The sequence below is a fragment of the Chrysemys picta genome, chromosome 6, assembly GCF_011386835.1.
Source record: "Chrysemys picta bellii isolate R12L10 chromosome 6, ASM1138683v2, whole genome shotgun sequence".
Lineage (NCBI taxonomy): Eukaryota > Metazoa > Chordata > Testudines > Emydidae > Chrysemys > Chrysemys picta.
The window spans coordinates 9,853,152-9,873,331 of NC_088796.1; the positions used below are offsets into that span (position 1 = coordinate 9,853,152).

Sequence of the window (20,180 nt, forward strand, 5' to 3'; positions counted from 1 at the left end):
ATGGTGGGTTAGGTTTGTTCTGAACTCTTAATTCCCCCCCCCCCCCCAAAAAAAAAATAAGTGTGGATGTTGAGAGCTGTGGGTTAGTGGTATGGACTTTGTCATGTAAGAGAGTGGGGGGCGTGGGAGCCAAGGGTGGGAAAGAGAGAAGAGTGGAGGGATCAACCCAGTGAATTTACAGAAATGAGGGATGAAAGAGGTGAGAGCGGAAGACTAAGTGACAGAAAAGTCCATGGAGGTTGATATACTGAAGGCTGCAGGAAGTGCAGGTGGATGGACGAGTGAGTGTTGCTAACGTTAAATGGAACAATGGTTCTTTTGTGAAATAGTGGATTTTGAAGTTAAAATGGAAGTTAGGGCTACCACAACGTTCCAGCTTTTTTAGTTTAATTAAATGCTACCCTAGACTTTCCCCACTGTTTGTTTGATATGCACATCAAGGGTAAAATAAGAATGAGAAATGTACTAAACTGTGGTACTGTTTGTATAAGGCAAAAGGTACTGAAAGGACCCTTTCCAATAAGACACATCTAGTTTGTCATTTCTTTAAAGTATCTAGCAAGGTTTCCAAGTACAGGTATTTTCCACCCTTAAATACTTTGTAACTTCCCAGCATCTAGCATCCACTGATCTGGTTGAAGTTGGATAGGTGTTAATATCTTTGAGATGACCTGGGTGATGAGCTTTCTTCAAGGTCACAAAGCAAGCTGGTGGTAGAATCTGCTGTAGAACCCCCAAATCCTAACTCCTTATCCCCAGAACTAATTACTTAGGACACTGTCACTGCTTTTTAAAGTTAGATTCCTCCCTCTCTTCCCCCATTGGGCAGTGTCTTGTTTTTGGACATTGGATGGTCACTAAGAATGGTCTTAATGTATTTAGTGTTGTGGAAGAGGTTTCAGGACCTCATTAAAAAAAAAACACACTATACTTAATTCAGAGAAAAACAATATACAATTAATTTAATGAACAGAACAGACTACTTAATCTTCAACAGTTACTTATCTGTAGGTTGCATTCCACAAAGAGCGAGTGTGCGTGTGCGCGCATACACACACACACGCGCGCACGCGCAAAGAAATATCCTTTGTAGGAAGCTTAAAAATGACCACAGTGGATCAAATAAAGTGTCCACCTAGTTAATATCCTGGCTTGAATCAGATATTTGAGCTGTGTCTTGAGGCCTAATTCTCCATTTCCTTATACAGGTGTAACTTGTTTGATCCTCAGAGTGGTTACAGCAAAGCTGACTGCTGAGTTAGGCCCATCTGTGGCTCAGAATTATTTTTGTTCAAGAGGACTCAGACACTTTGCGTTATTGTGAGAGCTGTGGACTAATCCCTGGTGCATTGTGAAGTGTAATTGGGGAAATTAAAACTATAGAGCAAGGTGCCAGAGGATCTTAATTGTTTAAGCATTATCTTTCATGGTTTAGTCCTGAAAACAGACTGTTTATTAAAAGAAAATTATTTGTATCATTAATTTATATAAACCTGTGTCAGTGTCAGCTGTTAAAATGTTAATCTGGTTTGAACTACATTTTTTAGAAACATCTTAGTTACCTATGCAAATGTATTAATTAGCATCTCTCATTCTGTGTTTACAGCATTAAATACAAACATATTTAGTCACAAGAGCTTCTTTTGTTTTATCCACTTGTTGTCTCTTGACTCTTCAGGGTGACAGGTTTGAATAAATGGACAGAAAAAAGAACCCCTCAAACGTCTTAGTTAAACATACTTTATTACTTTGATATATATCAAAGCCTACTTCTTTAAAAACTAAGTTTATAAAAATGAACTTTAAAAAGTGATTCACTTCACTGGTCATTCACTTTATTGGGTCTTTGGAATTGTTAAGAAGGCTTTTTGAGCGCCAGGCTCCTTACGGCTGAAAAACTAATGATTGTGGCATTTGCCAATTACTGATTGCTTTGTATGCTAATTAAGCATCTTTGTGGTCTCTGTGAAAGCTGGCCATTATTAAATGTATATATCTTGGATTGAAGTCCAGGTTCATGAGTTGTTCATCCAGTGATAAAGTATTCAGTAAAGTATTCAGGGAGGCATGGCTTTTTGAAAATATTAATGGTTCTGATTTTTAAAAGTGGGCACCTAAAAGCTGTCAAAACAGGGCACTTTTTACATTCATAACAGGGCCGCCCGGGGGGGGGGGGGGGGGCGGCAAGTGGGGCAATTTGCCCCAAGCCCCGGACCCCGCAGGGCCCCCCCACGAGAATATAGTATTCTATAGTATTGCAACTTTTTTTATGGAAGGGGACCCCAAAATTGCTTTGCCCCGGGCCCCCTCAATCCTCTGGGCAGCCCTTGTTCATAAATATGGACTCTGGATCTTTAACTTGAGACATCTATTTAAAAAAAATCTTGCACATATCTAATTTTGAAAAACTTTCTAGATGTATATTCAGTATGAAATTATACCAGGTCTCTTCCATCTTGAATATACTTGGTTTTAAGATCTTCCCCCCACGTTACCCGGGGTTCTTTCAACCCAAAGCTCTTGGTAACTTTTACTCTGTGCGAGGTGGTGTCAGGAAATAAATCAGGGGAGACACGCCGTCCGACCGATAGATGGCTGTCACAACAAAACAACAGAAGAGTGCTTTCACTTAAATCTAAACTTGGTCTCAAGCACTTACACACGTCCGCAACAAGATTAGTAAAACACCCCCAACCCTTGATAATTCCCAAAGCTGAGTGTGGCTTTTGAGTGACACAGCGGCAGGCTTCCGATGGCCAAATCTTCCGTCTGCCGGTGGGGACCGCAAGATGTATCCAGAGGGAGAGTCCAAAAGATTCCCCAAACAAGTCCAACTGTCTCAAGCTTTTTCCCCTTATTTATACATTAGTAATAGAATGACATGTCCCTTAAAGAAACATAGTTAAGTAAGCAGTTTCAATGATCAAGCAAGAGGTTCCTTCTGATTATTGATTAACCAGGTGTGGGTTTTTCCAGAGTTTGCAGCCTTGAGACCCCAATAGACATTCCTGGGGCATATCTTACTCTTTTAAAATGCATGTATCAGCAACTTCAACACAATTCTTATCAGGAAGGACATGGGGTCAAGCTGCCCTTTCTGTGGCACCCAAAACTCCCTGCCTCCCCCCACCTGCCTTGGTCAAGCTGAGACTGTTTAATAGCTTGCTTTTAACAGTAAGCCATAGTGGTTTTAGGCACTTTACTGGTTTGCCAAAGTCTCCCCATACACCTATGCCCTATAGTTCATCCTCTTGGCTATTTCTGTCTAGGTTTAAATTACTGTAATGATGGAACTTTAACTTTTTCCACTGAGAAACTATTCTACTGGCTAATAGACTTCTATAGAAAACCTTCCTTGTATTCAACTTAAATTTTCAAGATATGGACCTCCTCGGACCACCCTAAATGATTCCTCTCCCCTCTCTTCTCCGCACAGTGCTTGTTTCAAAAGGTTCTAGTCTCTCTTCATCCTGCTTTAGCCATCATTTAGGCAAAAACTCATTCATATATATTGTTCTTCTCATGGTTTCTTATAAATCAAGTCTCTCTAGTCCATTAATCATTGTTGCTTTTCTGAACTCTTTCCAACCTTGTTTACGCACTTAGGTTCAGTGTTGTTGGAGATAGTTTGAACAAAAAATCATGAAAAATTTATTTGCTTTTTCATCGAAATATTGAGCAGATCTATCACTTAGACAAAATGGGGAGATTTTTTTTCCCCAAAAATATTTTGCAAGAATACCTTTTTCCTAATGTGTGATTGACTTATGCCAGTTAGCAAGTAACAATAAGATAAGTATAACAGACCTCCTAGAGATTGAGGAAAAATTAGAATGTATTCTGTATATATGAGAGGTTATTGAATAACTCTTCATTTGTAGCGGTTTACAAACTTTCGGATGATTTTTAAATGTTAACTATCTGTAAATATTGGTACTTCATTGGCAATGCACACTTCCCAAGGTGAGGTTGAGAGTTGTAATAATTGTTAGTACCACATGAGATAGTTTGCATCTCTTGGTAAACGGTTAAAACAACCACATTGACAATGCTGTTCATTTTTTTTATTACAAACAAAATGTGTGAATAGAATTCTAAATTTGTATAGGCCCTGATCTTGCATAGACTTACTCTGTTCTGACAGCCAAAGGTGTGAAAAGATCTGTCATGGTTCCTTGTAATGGCTCACAGCTAAGAGTGCCAAGTTCAGGTTAGATGTCAGAAATCAGGGCAGACACCCCAGACTGATGGTATATTGGATCATTAGATTTCACCTAGCCAGTAACAAAAGTGTACTCCTGGATCACTATATTTTTACCATGGAGCCACAGTCTGTCCCCTTTAGGCTCTCTGGAGCCTATTTTACCACCCAGACAGACTGGACTTAATGATGAAAGGTTATTAAAACCAAAATTCACCTCTCTAGATTACTTCCAGCCCCAAAGGGCCAGTCACTTACCCAAAATGTGCTCAAGATCTCACCAAAGACAGTCCTTCAGTAAACTAAAATTAAAGATGTATTAATTAGGAAAAAGGAATGAGTTAAAGCAAGGTTAAAGCGGATAAAATACATTACAGGTGAATTAGGGTTTGTAGGTTCAAAATAAAAGCAGTGATGTGCAATCTGCCAGTCTCATAGCCTTTTCATAAATTCTCTCAGGGTTTTCCCAAAGTGTATATGGGAAACTCTGTCTTGTATCTGGAAAGCTCCCTGACAACATCCTAAAAGATCGAGATGTCAAGATCATTCCCGAAGTCCAGTATTTATAGTTGAAAACAGCCTGCCATCTGTTTTTAGCATAGCGTGTGTCCGTAGATTTCACTTTGTTGAGCACGCAACGCCCTACGCTTTGAAGTCCGTGTTCCTCCTTGCTGAGCAACTTTAGACAAATTAATTCACAACTAAACGCCAACACACATAGTTCCAGGGTTAATTAAATATAGAGACAGCAATCACAGGTAAACTTAGTGTAAATGTAATTAATGGAACATGTGCCGTGTGTGACAACATCTTCCTTTGTTCTGTTCTAACAAGTGGATACAAAATAAAATTACACATTTGCATTTTTCGCCTAATACAGGTAAACTGTTTCACATCGATTTTGGTTACATTCTGGGTCGTGACCCTAAGCCTCTACCTCCCCCAATGAAGCTGAATAAGGAAATGGTGGAAGGTATGGGAGGCACTCAGAGTGAGCAGTACCAGGAGTTCCGTAAACAGTGTTATACGGCTTTTCTACATCTCCGCAGGTAGCAACGCTATTTCTGTGTTAACAATTGCTTGATCGACGGTGTGTGGGGGGGGTGCCTTTTCCCCCCCCAAAAACATGAAAACTTATATATACTCCTATTGGTGTCCATGATGCTATAAAGAAGAGACTAAGAGATGGGAATTCTTGAGTTCTAATCACGCTTTTGGCACTGACTACCCTTCTGTAGCATTTGTCATTATAAAATATCTTCTGTCCACAGATCTCAAATTTCTTTACAAACATTAATTTAGCTTTGCAACACTCCTGCAAGGTGGTAAATGATTGATAATGTATTCAGGAGATGTGTTCTGTTGCTTAGCAAATCTTGGACTGTTTTCTGGTTAGGCAAATTGGTGTCTCGGGTTATCATTGATGAAATACGGAGCCTTTCAATTCTTGACTACTGCTCCCAAATTCAGATTAGTAACAGCCAAACACATGTATCCTCTGTTGGCTGGTCAGTGGCCTACGTGAGTTGACTTGGTAATCTTATTCCTGTTCCTGCAGAATAAGTATTCACTTCTCAGAATCCAGTATCAAATGTTGGCAATAGTAGACTCTTCAAAAAGGTTTGAACAGGCATAGAGACTAAACTAGCACACTACCTCCTTCCCACTAGAATGTCCTCTTTCAGAGTTCAGGCACAGGATAGGAGAAGCTTGCGTTGCCATTGTCTTGTGGACAAATAAGACTTCTGTTTTCCATTGCTAAGCACCTTTTACCATGCCCTACAAAATTCATTTAAAATATGTTGCCTGGTTTGTCCTTTGGGTGGCAAAATGGCTCAGCTTTGCCCTCCAGTCCTGTTACAACAGTGAGCAGGTGAACAATTTCCTCTATTTGCCAAAAGCAGCAGAGGGTCCTGTGGCACCTTTGAGACTAACAGAAGTACTGGGAGCATAAGCTTTCGTGGGTAAGAACCTCACTTCTTCAGATGCATCTTGCATCTGAAGAAGTGAGGTTCTTACCCACGAAAGCTTATGCTCCCAGTACTTCTGTTAGTCTCAAAGGTGCCACAGGACCCTCTGTTGCTTTTTACAGATTCAGACTAACACGGCTACCCCTCTTCTATTTGCCAAGTGATTCAGGAAATCTTCCATGGAGATATACAAATTCCACTTCAATATCTGGATTGTCTAGTATAAAATACGCCAAAGCCTAGAAAAAAAGTACATTGAACACTGATGATCTTAGAAAGGAGGCAGACAAGATAATGTGAAATAATTGCTGAAGAAATGTAAAACGTATTCTGTCTTATTGAAAGAAGTAAAAAAGTAACAGCCTTTATAAACTGTCATTGATAATGGATTAGCAGCAATTCAGCACAATGAGAAAACAAAGACAAGTTATTAATCAGCAGCCACAATAACTCCCATCACTCCAGAGAATAGTCATGAAAGGATTAACCCCTGTACTCTGCATGCAAAGTACAAGTCAAAATTGTTTGAGAACTGAAGTTATTATACAAAATTACTCATTTCCTATGTTTCCATAGATTCTTTAAAGAAATGTAAGTTGATGTTCGCTATTTCAATGGAAAAAGCTTTTAAATTTCTGCAAGATTATCCATTGAATTAACTAGTTAACACAATGATTGGCAACAGAGGACATACTTAGTAGCATGGTGTGCACTGATCCAGTAATTTTTATACAAAATTAGCATTTTAAAATATTAGTTGAAATCCCTAGGATTGTAGTTGTATTTGAAGATAATTTATTTCTTCAATATATGTCGTTTAATGTGAAAGTATTTTTATTCTACAAATAAAAAATATTAACTTGCTATTCTAGATAGATCTGTCATGTTCATAGAAGTTCTTAGGCTCTTGATGTGAAAGGCTTAAGGACTATACTATATGGATCTTAATAGCACATTCTTAGCATCTGTGACTCAAAGTAACCGTTAGCAGGAATGTGTACTTACAGAGAAGGCTAATGGATTAGAGAATGGAGGAGTAGGCTGTTATCATTGTGCAGGCTAGCATAAAAATGTGTTTGATACACTGACAGTTGTATAAATTAATCAGGTTATTTAACCTATTTTTTGCTTTTTAGCCAATTAAGATTGAAGCAAATTTTGTATTGCAAGTCTAATTTTCATTCCTATTCACCCCAAACTTCACCAAAAGAAAAATAAAGTCCCTGAAACATCACATGCTGGTATAAAAAACAGATGTCATAGTGCTGTGATATTAATAAAAAAAGTTCTTGTCCATTACTTTCTGCAAAATTTCCTAATATTTCTGTGGCTTATCTCCAATGTGGCTTGGCTTATGATGTCCAGTTTAATTTTGTTGGCCTTGCTGAGAAGTGCCTTTGAGGTGTTTTGTCTTGTTTTGTTTTGTTTGTAATATTTGTGTTTTATTTTGTTTCAGATTATTCCTGGGGCAATTAGATTTGTATTCACCCTTTCATAAGTTTATTATTCTAAAGTAGATGGGAAATGGTAAATGAGGGACTCATGTAAGGAGTAATGTAAGAGAGAACAGTTTTGCTGCTCATATAGGAAAAAATGTCTAGTTAGCATTTGTTGGCAGTGATGAAGAGAACAGTTTAGAGAAACTTCATAGAGATTCCCAGGTTACATATCTACTGACCTGCAATATGAGAGTCTGAGAAAACCTGAATGTCCTTCATGAAAATGTGTTTTGCTTTGTTTATGTTTTTTGTTTTAATTGATTGAGGCTTACTGAGTAAACAGTCTGACATAAATTCAGACTTCCTCCTCCTCCCCCCTCCACCCCCCCCCCCCCCCCCCGCCGCCGAACATGAATTCAGGACCAGTGCTTGTAAAGTGCTTGTACTGGTCCTGAAAGTGTTTTTATTGATTCACGTAAGTGTGATTAGGCCTAGATGGAATTTATAATTTCCTTCTAACTCAACGGTGATGGGTGTGGTGGTGGTGTTGTGTGGTTGTTTTTTAGAAGCCAAATTATCTCAAATCTAGAGTCAATGATTTGTGCTTCATAGATTGAAAGCTTGGAAACAGTTTCTAAGCTTTTGTTTGGCATGCTAGCATTGCTGGATGCTAATCATTGCAAGTGAGGCAGAAGGATGGAGAAAAAAATAAAAGATGGTAATTGGAATGATGCGGTGATTAAGGTCCACTTAATGACTCAGCTTGCCAGGAGTGGGAACAAATACTGTACGTAGTTCAAAAGCTGTAAATGTCGCTGGTGGTTTTTAAGATATTGGACTTTTAAAATGGTTACTGATTCCTTTTTGGTTTCAGGGAAATCCGACCTAAGGCCAATGTAATCCCTCTGTGAACTCATCCTTGGTTTGTAGGAGTTGAAGGCCAAGAAAATCAAGACTTTAAATGCACGATTATAGGGATTCTCACATCTTTCAGCCCTATCCCCATATTGTTAGGAACATACGACTTGAAGTTAGCTAATGGAGTACTGCATTCTTGCATGGTTTATTGAAGAGCCTAAAGGCTCAACTGGTTTAGGACCCCAGACGGGAAAGAAGCCTGTAATAGGTAATAAGACTAAAACTGAGGTGCATTTAGGATGTAATGTTAACAATTTGATTTGATCTGAAATACTTATAAGAGCACAGCAGAAGTAACACAAGCCTTTGTCTTTAGGAAAGCTGACACTGAAGGAATCTGAAATCGTCTAAGGAGATTTTTATAGTGTTTTTATGATGTATTTGAAATCAAGTGCATAGAAGTGGGAAATATAGAAACAGTTGGAAGGGCTGCAATTGAAATGCATGCCAGTAAAATCCAAATAGACAGAAGGGCAAAAAGTCTAGTTTGGCTGAGCAAGGGCACAGAGCAGCATGAATAATGAGCAGAAAGCTTATTGCTTTTAAAATATAAACAATCTGTTTAGGAAAAATAAAACACGTTAAGGATAGTTGAAGAAACAAAAAAGTGTGAAATTTTAGATTGCTTTTCAACTAATTCAGAAGGGTTATTTAAATATTTATGGTAGAAAGACAAGACCATTTTTTTCCCCTGTAAAAACAACTTCAAATATGAATGTGAGATTTGTTAAAGAATCTTGCTTCTGCCTATAAAAGAGGAGTGAGAGTATGTAGAATACTCTTTAGGTGTTAGTATGCAGATAACAATGGTCTTGGGGCTCATGCAGCTCTCTAAAACTTTGGACATTAATGAGGTAGAGTGTTCAATCCATATAATATACATTTCACACATTTTAAAAGTACATGAATATTCTAAAAATATCATGATTGGTTGGATTCCTGAGAACTGGCAAAAAATAACAGCAGTGTCCAGAAAAGGGTCTTGAAATGTAATGGCTGAATATTTTGGTTTAAGGGCTAGATTCACAAAAGGGAACTTTGGCATTGTAATGCTTAGGTGGAGCATGCTCAGTACAGAACCTGCAGAGAATTTAGCTGCCGAACTCTAACGTATGTCTGCTGAGCATGTGGGCACTGAGATGATTCAAAGGCTTACAACTTGGGCAAATGTGGGCGCATTTTTATGAGGATTGCAAGAGACACATCCCTAACACCCAGGCAACTGCTCTGCTGAATATCCTGGCTCTGCTTAAAAGAGGGAATAGAGCAATAGAGCTTCTCAGCATAATGGTTGTAAGATTTTTTTTTTTAAGATGTCCAAAACTTATCTTTCCCTAATGTTGTTTCAACAGTTTCCAAGAAATCACGCTACTCTTTTCACCCCCTGCAAAAAAAAAAACAGCTTGAGGCAGACATTGAGCATTGAAAACTTCAGCCTGAATGGTTAAACTTTGCAAAGTTGAGTCATTTATAAAATAGGTCTCATAATGAAAAATGTCAGGTAAACTTAACTGTAGGCAGCGATTATCATCTCTGCACATAATCAAATTTCTTAGGTTTGCACACAATGGAAATGTAAACATTTTGATACATAAGAGGGTACTGTTAGTTCATAAAAATAAATACGGTTTTATGATCTGATTGTTTTGTTTGGAGATCAGTCCTGTCCTTTCTTCTTTTGTATGATACTAAAATGATCAGACAATTTACACATTGATGCATATGATCATTGTATTCAGAAGCTGTACTAAAATTATTTCGCTCTTTTGAATTCCCTTTCCATCACCTTCTAAGCTCCTAAAATGCTTTTGTAAAAGGCATCTTCCAAATTGAGTAGGTTCACATTTTTCCCCAAAAGGGGGGGAAATAGTTCTGTGGATAGAGTAAGGAAGGTTCCAGTTTGTTGAACAGCTTGGAAATTATCCTCTAAAATAATGACTTCTAGTTAATTTCCTGCAATGGCAAAATGGTGGGTCTTTAAAAAAAATTCATGAGTACTTCCAACCACAGCATGTTAAATTGGAACTCTGACAGCTGCAGTGCTGCTTCTTTTTAATGGTGATAAATGACCTTTTGTGTTTCAGATGTGCAGCATACTTACCTAAGTTATTACAGATTTACTGAGCAGCTGCAGCCTTAACTCTGGTTAAACCAGGTGGTTAAGGGACATATTCATCCTATTTAGATATCTTCCCATACAACATCTTAAAAAAATCTTTTTTTATTTGTAAAGGGGGCAAGGAATGGTGTCCCTAGCCTCTGTCTGTCAGAGGATGGAGATGGATGGCAGGAGAGAGATCACTTGATCATTGCCTGTTAGGTTCACTCCCTCTGGGGCACCTGGCATTGGCCACTGTTGGTAGACCGGATACTGGGCTAGATGGACCTGTGGTCTGACCCGGTACGGCCTTTCTTATGTTCTTAAAGACTTCAATAATGTTAAGAATGTTAATTTAAGTAGATATCTGTTTTGTATAGCTATTGCATGGAATGTCCCTTTTTAAAAGAATACACTTTGGGGTTCCTTTAATCTAGCGTAATTCTGTATGTCAGGTGGAATAGAAAGGTACAAAAAAGATTCATGTTCTTGACTCCAGAACTATTTGCTGCTACAATCTGTATTACATAGATCTCCAGCTATGTATTCCTCAATGTTTTTAGATGTTTAAAAGAAAAAAAAATTGGATCATATCTGTGCTCCAGCTTTTGAGATACAAAGGTTAAAGTTTTCAGTGCAAAACAAACTGCAGGGCCATTGCATTCATAAAAAGAATACATACCCAACTAATGTGTTATGTACAAATCATCTCTTTTGAGCATTACCAACTCACATTGCCCAAGGCGGAGGTGGTGTGTGAGAAATGATTTAAATAAGGAAAAAGACTAATACAAGAGACTATTGTCCACAAAATGCTTCTTACTTATTTTGCTCTTCTCGTTAGGTATTCCAACTTGATCTTGAACTTGTTCTCCCTCATGGTGGATGCAAACATTCCAGATATTGCTCTTGAACCCGACAAAACTGTGAAAAAGGTAACTGCAAAACTTTATTTATTAGATAGAGTAAACAGATTGTGTACTTGATAATGTTCTTAAATAGCTCAGATAGGGCAATCTACATGTAATTATGACCTCTGAACTACTCATTCCCAAAATGATGGAGCTTGGGCAATTCATAGAATCACTGAAGTTAGAGATGGAAAATACCTATTGAGTCATCTAGTGCATTCACCTGCAAGCACAAGAATATTCGCTATTGTACACGTATTAGTCCATAATCCAGTCCAGTGTCCTAAATAATGGGGTTTTACCATTTAGAGGGACTATCATAGTTTAACTAATATGTATAAATAGATGGAGCTTCAACACATCATGCACACAATCTGTTATGTTCATAAGAATGTAGAAACTGCCATGCTGGATAAGAACTGTGGTCCATCTAGTCTAGTATCCAGTGTGACAATGACAAATGCCAGATGTTTCTGAGAAAAGTGCAGGAAACCTCTTGGTAAATGTGAGAGAAACTACCGCCCTGTGAAGGTCTCTTTTAATCCCCAGTAGCCATGTTAAATAATACTAGATATTTTCCACTCCTGTAATGTCCATTGATTATCACAGGTTCTTTCCCAAGGTAGGCTACACATAAGTTTCAAACTAATAAGCAATACACACCGGTCAATATTATACCGCTATAGCAGGGATCAGCAACCTGTGGCCCACCAGGGTAAGCACCCTGGCGGGCCCGGCCGGTTTGTTTACCAGCCGCATCCGCAGGTTCGGTCGATCACAGCTCCCACTGGCCGCGGTTCGCCGCTCCAGGCCAATGGGGGCGGCAGGAAGTGGTGGCCAGCACATTCCTTGGCTCGCGCCACTTCATGAAGCCCCCATTGGCCTAGAGTCGCGAACTGCGGCCAGTGGAAGCCGTGATCGGCCGAACCTGCGGATATGGCAGGTAAACCGGCCCAGCCGGCCACGGTGCTTACCCTGGTGGGCCGTGTGCCAAAGGTTGCCGATCTCTGCGCTATAGTGTCATCCTGCATCTGGCAAGCTTAAGGTTAGTTAGGAAGCAAAAGAAACAGTCAGAGGTCAACACCCCACTAGTTAAATTGGTTTAATCTCTGAAGCATGAGTTGATGATACTGGTTTTTGTTTTGTTTTGTTTTTTTAAGTTACATTAACTGTTCTACCTTGGAGTATTCTTATTCATATAAATGTTAGTCCGGGGGGGGGAGCCCACAACGTTATTTTAGGGGGTCACCTTACTTCTGTGCTGCCTTCAGAACCGGGAGGCCAGAGAATGGCGGCAGTTGGCCGGGCGCCCTGCTCTGAAGGCAGTGCCCCACCAGCAGCAGTGCAGAAGTAAGTGTGGCAATACCGTATCATGCCACCCTTACTTCTGCACTGCTGCCTTCAAAGCTGGGCGGCCAGAAAGGGTGGCTGCTGACTGAGGGCCCCGTTTTGCAGACAGCAGCACAAAGTAAGGGTGCCAATACCATACCATGCCATCCTTACTTCTGCGCTGCTGCTGGCAGAGGCTCTGCCTTCAGAGCTGGGCTCTCGGCCAGCAGCTGCCGCTCTCCAGCTGCCCAGCTCCGAAGGCAGCTCCACCACCAACAACAGCAAAGAAGTAATGGTAGCAGTACTGCAACTCCCCCTACAATAACCTTACAACCCCTTCAGACAATTCCTTTTGGGTCAGGATCCCTCCAATTACAACACAATGAAATTTATGATTTAAATAGCTGAAATCATGACATTTACAATTTTTAAAATCCTATGACTGTGAAATTGACTAAAATGGACTGTGAATTTGGTAGGGCCCTAATTACGTTACATTGGTAGTGTAGGTAAATGTTGTTTGATAACCTCCACTGTAAATCAAGATATCTGTTGTCTTAGTTCTATGCAAGACTTCAATAAAAAGAATGTTAAAAGAAACTTATATTCCATATTTGTTGTCCGCAACAGCAGTTTTCTATCAGCATAGTAGGCTGTTGAGAGTTCTCCATATTGCAGAGAAAGTCAGAATTTTATTTTTAATGGACACTTTTTCATGTTTTAATATAACCAATGTTATCCAAATAATTGTTTTAAGTAGAATAAAGTTCACTGCATCATTAAGGGGAAAGATTTTTTTTTTTTTTTTTTTAATGAAGTCACTGGACTTGGGGGATCCAAGAGGATTGTGTTCTAATTCCACTTCTGCCACAGGCTTCTTCTGTAACATCAGAGAATTAGCTCAATGTCTTTTTAGTAGGGCTGGCCGAAAAAGCACAATTCTGTTTCACACACAAAATCAAGGTTTCAGAACTTCTTGTTCTTCCATATTAGCAAGAAAAAGACCTTTTGAAATATTATGCTGAAAAAAACCAAGACATTTACCACAGAATAGCTGGTAGCCAAATGGTCTGAATTGGGCAGAGCAGGGACTTGAATTTAGGTCTCCAACATCACAAGTGAATTTCCTCTGACTGGGCTATATAAAGTTTCAAGAACCTATGGGTTTCTGGTGCAAGGTTTTTTTTGGGGGGGAGAGGGAGGAGGGCGGTTGTCATTGACAGAAACAGTCATCAAGAAATATAATTGGCAGTCAGACCAAATTTCAAAAGTCTTGGTCCTTTTCTCATCTGAAGTCTTCAGGTTCTGACATACCACTTACTTTAATCTCATTCATCTCTGTCAGGAGTTCACTGTTGCTTGACTTAATAGTATTCATTCTCTCCTTGGACATTCTCTTGTGAGCTTCCTGACATTGCTTTTATCAAACTCACTCTTACAGTGTTCGTTGCCAATTAGGATTCAGTATTCTTGCTCCTTATTAATACCTTGGCATCTACATCTTTCATAAGATGCACTGTCCTGGGGTTTCTCCCTCCTAGCTGCCTCTTGCAGTAAAATACTAGAACTGAAACTGTACCCACAACCTATTTAATGCATACTTTAAAAGAAAAGCACATCAGTTCCATCATTTGAAATGCTGTTTTGTTGGGAAGGGAAATACAGTGCTTACAATTATCAGTTAAGCAAAAAAAACCTATGGTAGCAGGGCATATTAAAGTCGTCTTGTTTTCTCAGCACAGCAAGATATTTACCAGTTCTGTAAGATGGTCTGAATTCACTCTTGATATTCTCAAAAGAATAACTAATGTTCCGTTATTAGATTGAATTTATTTGTTCAATTTTGTTGCTACTTCTTTATTAATCACATTTTTCTTACATGGTTATTTGGGGTTTTTTTGGTTGGGTTTTTTTTTTTTTTTTTTTTTTGGTCCTTGTATGTCAGCATTCAGGTTTTCAAACAGATTTCTATAGCTTCAAAACACTCTACTGCTTAGAAGCCAAGAGAACCATTCCTTCTCATGGATTTTTAATGATTATAGTTTAAAAATTACACTTTGAATTCACTACTAGATTTTGTGCAAGAATTCCATTTTATAGAAGGATCCCATCATCTTTAAGGAAAATTTGAACCTACGTCCTCTCTTCAAGGCAGAAATTGGCTTTATGACCTACAAAAAATCTATAGTTCTATCCAAAGCTACAGTGACATTGATTTTTAGAGAGATTCTATATTCTTGGTTTGTTGACTTCATTTTTACTTTAAGGAAAAAATAATCAGGCACCATCAGAAACATTATCGTGGTACCTTGTAGAACATGGATAAATCACTGCTAGATTTAAGACAAGATTGTTGTTGTGGAAATACCTGTATTTCAATTACTAAACATGCAATGGCCGGTCTGACATCAGTTATGGGAGCTTTTTAATACTAATAACAAAGGAACTAGCTGTTTTACCTTTCTTAGGTTGAGTGACAAGCTTGTTCAAAGTAATTTAACAAGATAATACTGTACCTCATTGTAAAGAATTAAATAATGTTTTCAGGTTTTCAGTTGATTTTTTTTTTAAAGCTTTAAACAAAAAATCCATATATATTTCAAGAAACTCAAATTAGCTAAAGATCCGTTTTGGACTGACCTGTAAAATGAAATTACCTTTGGTGTCTGAGTAAAGTCAATAGCCATTTCAGCCATAATTTCACTTTCATGGAAGATTGAGGTGAAGATTTAAAAACATTTTGTTTATCTAACAAATCCCCTCTGCCTCTTAATGCAGACGGAAGTTCACAGCCAGCATTTTCTCATTTAGTACTGAAGTGAGTACTCAGATTCTGCTGTTCTCAGTTTTACAATGGCTATACTTTTAATGATGGGCTAGTGATTCAGCAGGGCTGCATTCAGACAGGAAAAACATGATTATCTGCTGGGTTGGCTGAAGTAATGAAGTAAACTCAGCAAGGAAATAATGTTTAGGTTAACTCTCTTTTAAACTTGAAAAGGAGAAAGAATATTTTTTTAAATTATTTTGGTGATTAAACTATAATGAAATGTGGGGGGGTAAGGGAAGTAGAATGCAATATTTTTTTAAAAGCTGATGCTCATAATCATGATGCAAGAAAGGCTTACTGAAGAGGGTTATATGCTTTAATTATTGTAATGAAGAATTCAGTTGCTATAGTGATCCAGCACACTGAAGTATTTTAGTAGACACAACCATAATGCTGTTAATATCAATGGGTGTAGATTGCTCTAACAATACTATGTTTATATAGCTAGAGATGGCGGAGACTAGAAGACAAAGGAACGTGTTTATCATTAGACATCTGAAATTACTCTACTTTCCACTAAAGCTAGTGGAGGTGAATCTATGACTATATTATAGCTCTTGGTTTCCAGTGAACAATACATGTTGAGGGTGCAGGGACTATGAAGCTCACTGATAGAAGGAAAGATTTTGTTATACAAGCGTGTTTGTGACCAGAGAGATGTCTGACATCAAGTAAACACACCATGCTGCCAGATGGCTATGGGTTCAAGTCTAACCTGCAAACTTTGCATATTGAGCTGACAAAGAATACATTCTCAGAATATGTGGGAGGAGGTGGGATCGTGTACATGACCGCAGTAACCCATTTGGTATTCAGTGTAAGTGTGTAAGGTATCACCAATCTCATATCTCTTATTTATTACTGGTTTGTGGGTGAGGACTTCACCAAAAATCCTCCTTTAGGTTTTTTTTTCCAAAAAAAGCTTCAGAATACTCTATTTATTTAAAAAAAAAAAATCACCTGAATTAGTAGATCTTTTAAAACACCTCTCAATATAAAACTTACTTCCTTCAGCCCTGATGTTATGCTCATCATTATGGCACAATATAAAAATCAAAGGAAAACGCAATACAAATAAACTCCGAGGCTGCCATTTTTTACAGATTGAGTTTCCTTTCATTCTTGTACTTCACCGCCACCACCACCTTTCCATGAATAAACAAAGCACGTACTAAGACGGTGTATTTGCTGTATTCCCTGTAGGTGTATGCAGATGAATTGTGGGCACAGTGTCCCTTTTTTTTCTTGTTCGTGCAAATCAGGATGTGACACAGTCGGTTGACAAGGAGCTGCATGAAAGCAGATTCCATGGAATGAAATCAGTCTTTGATTTTACTATGGTAATAGTGAAATAATACAATATTTGGGAGGGCAGGAGTTAATTTAAGTAGACTTTTTTTTTCAGAAAATACTTATTTTGAGATTAACAGTTGATGGTCACTAGAGATGCCCTTTAATTGAGAAACCAGAGGTTCAAAAAATGACCCTCTAAACCATAGTTAGCACCGTATACATGATATTTTCCTTCTCACTGGCAAAAGCCTAAAGAATTAAGAGGAAAAGATCAGCAAGCTGAGATTTGGACAGCAAGGCAAGCTCTTTATAAATCGAGGCTGCTTTCTCCAAAGAATCATCTTCTTTCCTGTAGCGTGTGTTATATCTCAAGGAACTAGCTGGCAGAATGTAATTTTATAATCAACCTTCAAATCTAACTGAAAGCAAATTGCTCAGATATCACTTGAGTCCGATAGCTGTGAAATATGTGAATAGGGAAGAAAAAATGGAAATAGCAGCATGTGTCATGTACAGCTTTCTGTAAAATAAGTATAGATTACACCTGTTTGACATGGTTTATGGCACAGGATGGAGCAAGTGAAGCACGGCTTCCTGCCTACCTCATCTGTGAAGATTCTTTTGCATTCTTTATTCAGAGAGGAAGATATAGTGCCAAATTGTGACTTTTGCTGTTTACCAAGATAGGAAAACTGTACGAATTATCAGGTGCTATGGGTCTTGAACCCTGGCCTGGCTGAGTGAGAGCCTTGCCCTCTGTACCACTGCACTGCAAAGTCAGATGAAGGGAGTGTAGCTAAGACCCCACTACCAGAGGCTATACCCAGTGACTCAGCTGGGTCAGGTGACTAGCAGCAGGCTCCTGATTGGATACCACTGGCTATAAAGCTTCCTGTCCCACCCCTTATCTGAGCAGCTAGTTGGTAGGTCTGCTGGTGACCAGACTCCTGAGATCAATGTTCTGCCTCTTTGTCTGGTTCCCACTTGTTGCTCCTGTTATCACTCTTTCTGACTGCAGCCTGACCCTTGGCATGACTTCTTACTCCAATTCTGTCTTAATCTTTGATTCCTACCCTTGGTGTGGCTCCTGACTCTGACTCTGACCTTTGGCATGTCTTCCGACTGCGGCCCTGAGTCCATCCTTGGCTGACCTTTAGGTCACACCACCCCGTTAGGAGCCCTGACAGCAAATACAGAACTATATGGACTTGATTTTTTCAAGCACCAACAACTTCCAGTGACTTCAGCTGGGGATGTGAATGCATAGTACTTCTGAAAATCAGGCCCTGTCTTTTTACTTATTTTCAATAACAACCGTCTTTTTCGGGTTCAAATCTCTGCAAACAAATTGATACTAACATAATTGAACAGTCTCATGTTTAATATCAGATTTAAATATTAATTTTTACATATTTTGTTGGTAGCACTTCAGAAAGTTAAATGAGCTCTTTCCAAGTCAAAATTTCCCCAATTTTCCAACTTTAAAAATATTCTGTTTCCATTTATGTATTAGTACATGCCAGGCTGTTTCCCTCCTCAGGCTCAGGGAAAAAAGCTCTTTTGCTGCCCCTCAAATTTGTACAGGACTAAAACTAAATGTAGTGCATAGAAACACCTAGCCAATGGAAAGGTAAATCAGTGAAACTGGAATAGTGCCCCTCCTCACCTCACCCCCTGCAAAAAAACAAGCATGCAGCCTTGGGAGCACTCCTAAGACTTCTAGTCTTGACTACAACTAGCAGGAAGTCTCAGCATTTGATAATATCAGATGCTTCAGCATGTGACAAATGGCTCTGAAGACCATAGTTGAAGACTAGCAGCCTTAATCTTTCTCGCCTCTGCTCTCCCCATCTTCTCCTCCCATCACTACTTACAAAGGAAACAGTCACAGGGACTGGCACCTGCTTCATGCTTCCCCACCCCTCTGCATGGAACTAGCTCGCAATGTGCCACCCCTAGTTGTAGTGCTTTCTAAAGACCCACTTTGCCCACAGAATGTCACACAATTAAAACTAGAATGAGAAGTAAAATAAGGGTCCCCAGTCGTCGTCGTTTCCCCATGTCTCCCCCTTTCTCCCCCCCGGCAAGGTAATCCCTTTTTTCTGAATCTTCTACTTTCTTTTTTTTTTTTTTTTGGTCTGTTTCTGCTAAATCTGAAGATTTCCAGAATAGGGACTGCCTTGAAATTATAATAATGCCTTCATCTATGATTTTCACTCCATGCATCTGAAGAAATGGATTTTTTACCCATGAAAGCTTATGCCCAAATAAATCTGTTAGCCTTTAAGGAGCCACCAGACTCCTCGTTGTTGTTGTTTTTTAATCTATGTATGTTACGCTGCCATTGTATAACTAGTAATCATAATATAAATGCCTTTTTTTTCCTGCCAACACAGCTTGCTTTCAGTAAAATGCAGCTGCTACAGTAATTGCTAATTGTGGGGTGTTTTTTTCAAATGAAGCAATTCTATATATTTTTTTTAATAATGATTGAAATCTGCAACCAATTTCAAAGCCAGTATCTCAAAAGGGGGGGTCGTCATTCTCCCGATATAAGGAGAGCGCCGCATTGTCACACTTAGAAAAACAATTTTTAAAAAAGCCTCCCATTTTCAACAGAACAGCCAGATGGCTTGTATATGTCCTTCATAACAAATATGACCTTTAAATTAGAAAACATCAGGGACCGGTGATTCATCGACACACAAAGAACTCAGCAAGCATTAAAGAATACAGTGCTCTAATTGACTGAGCTGTGCTTCAAATGTCCATTGATTACAGTAGATGTCACTATTGTTTCATTTATAGGCCAGGATATGTTAGAAAAGTCCCTCTGCCCCCAGCAAGCAGCTGTTAACTACAGTATGGGTAGTTAAGTATGTGCAGAAAGGCAGTGAGATTCAGGTGATTCAAGTGGAGCAATTTTCTTGCTGGAGAATATAATAATGCTTGGCACTTATAAAGCACTTTACATGTTCAAATCCCTGTGCAAATATTAACTAATCCACACAGCACTTCTTTGAGATGAGTAGGAGAGTTTGTCAGAAAACAGGGAAAGGGGGAGGCTTTGTTTTTTTCATTGACATTTCACAGGTTGAAATTTTTTGCATCCATAGTGTGCCCCCATTTTGCAGACCGAAAAATGGAGGTCGGTGAAGTGATTTGCTTTAGGTTACAGAAGTTGCAACTGG

General features: G+C 38.9%; 1 protein-coding gene across 7 annotated transcripts in view; it reads left to right on the forward strand.

Annotated features, from left to right (window-relative positions):
- The window catches only part of PIK3C3 (phosphatidylinositol 3-kinase catalytic subunit type 3), a 132,150-nt gene that overhangs the window by 91,010 nt on the left and 20,960 nt on the right, over positions 1–20,180 (forward strand). For 3 of the 7 annotated variants that reach the window (XM_005296183.5, XM_024103648.3, XM_024103647.3), the window contains 2 exons: positions 5,082–5,250; positions 11,471–11,561. In XM_005296183.5, coding sequence (XP_005296240.1) covers positions 5,082–5,250; positions 11,471–11,561 — 260 coding nt within the window. Of the gene's footprint in view, positions 1–5,081; positions 5,251–9,880; positions 9,987–11,470; positions 11,562–20,180 lie in introns of all 7 variants that reach the window. The other 4 variants (XR_010602085.1, XR_010602083.1, XR_010602084.1 and 1 more) reach the window with 2 other exon arrangements.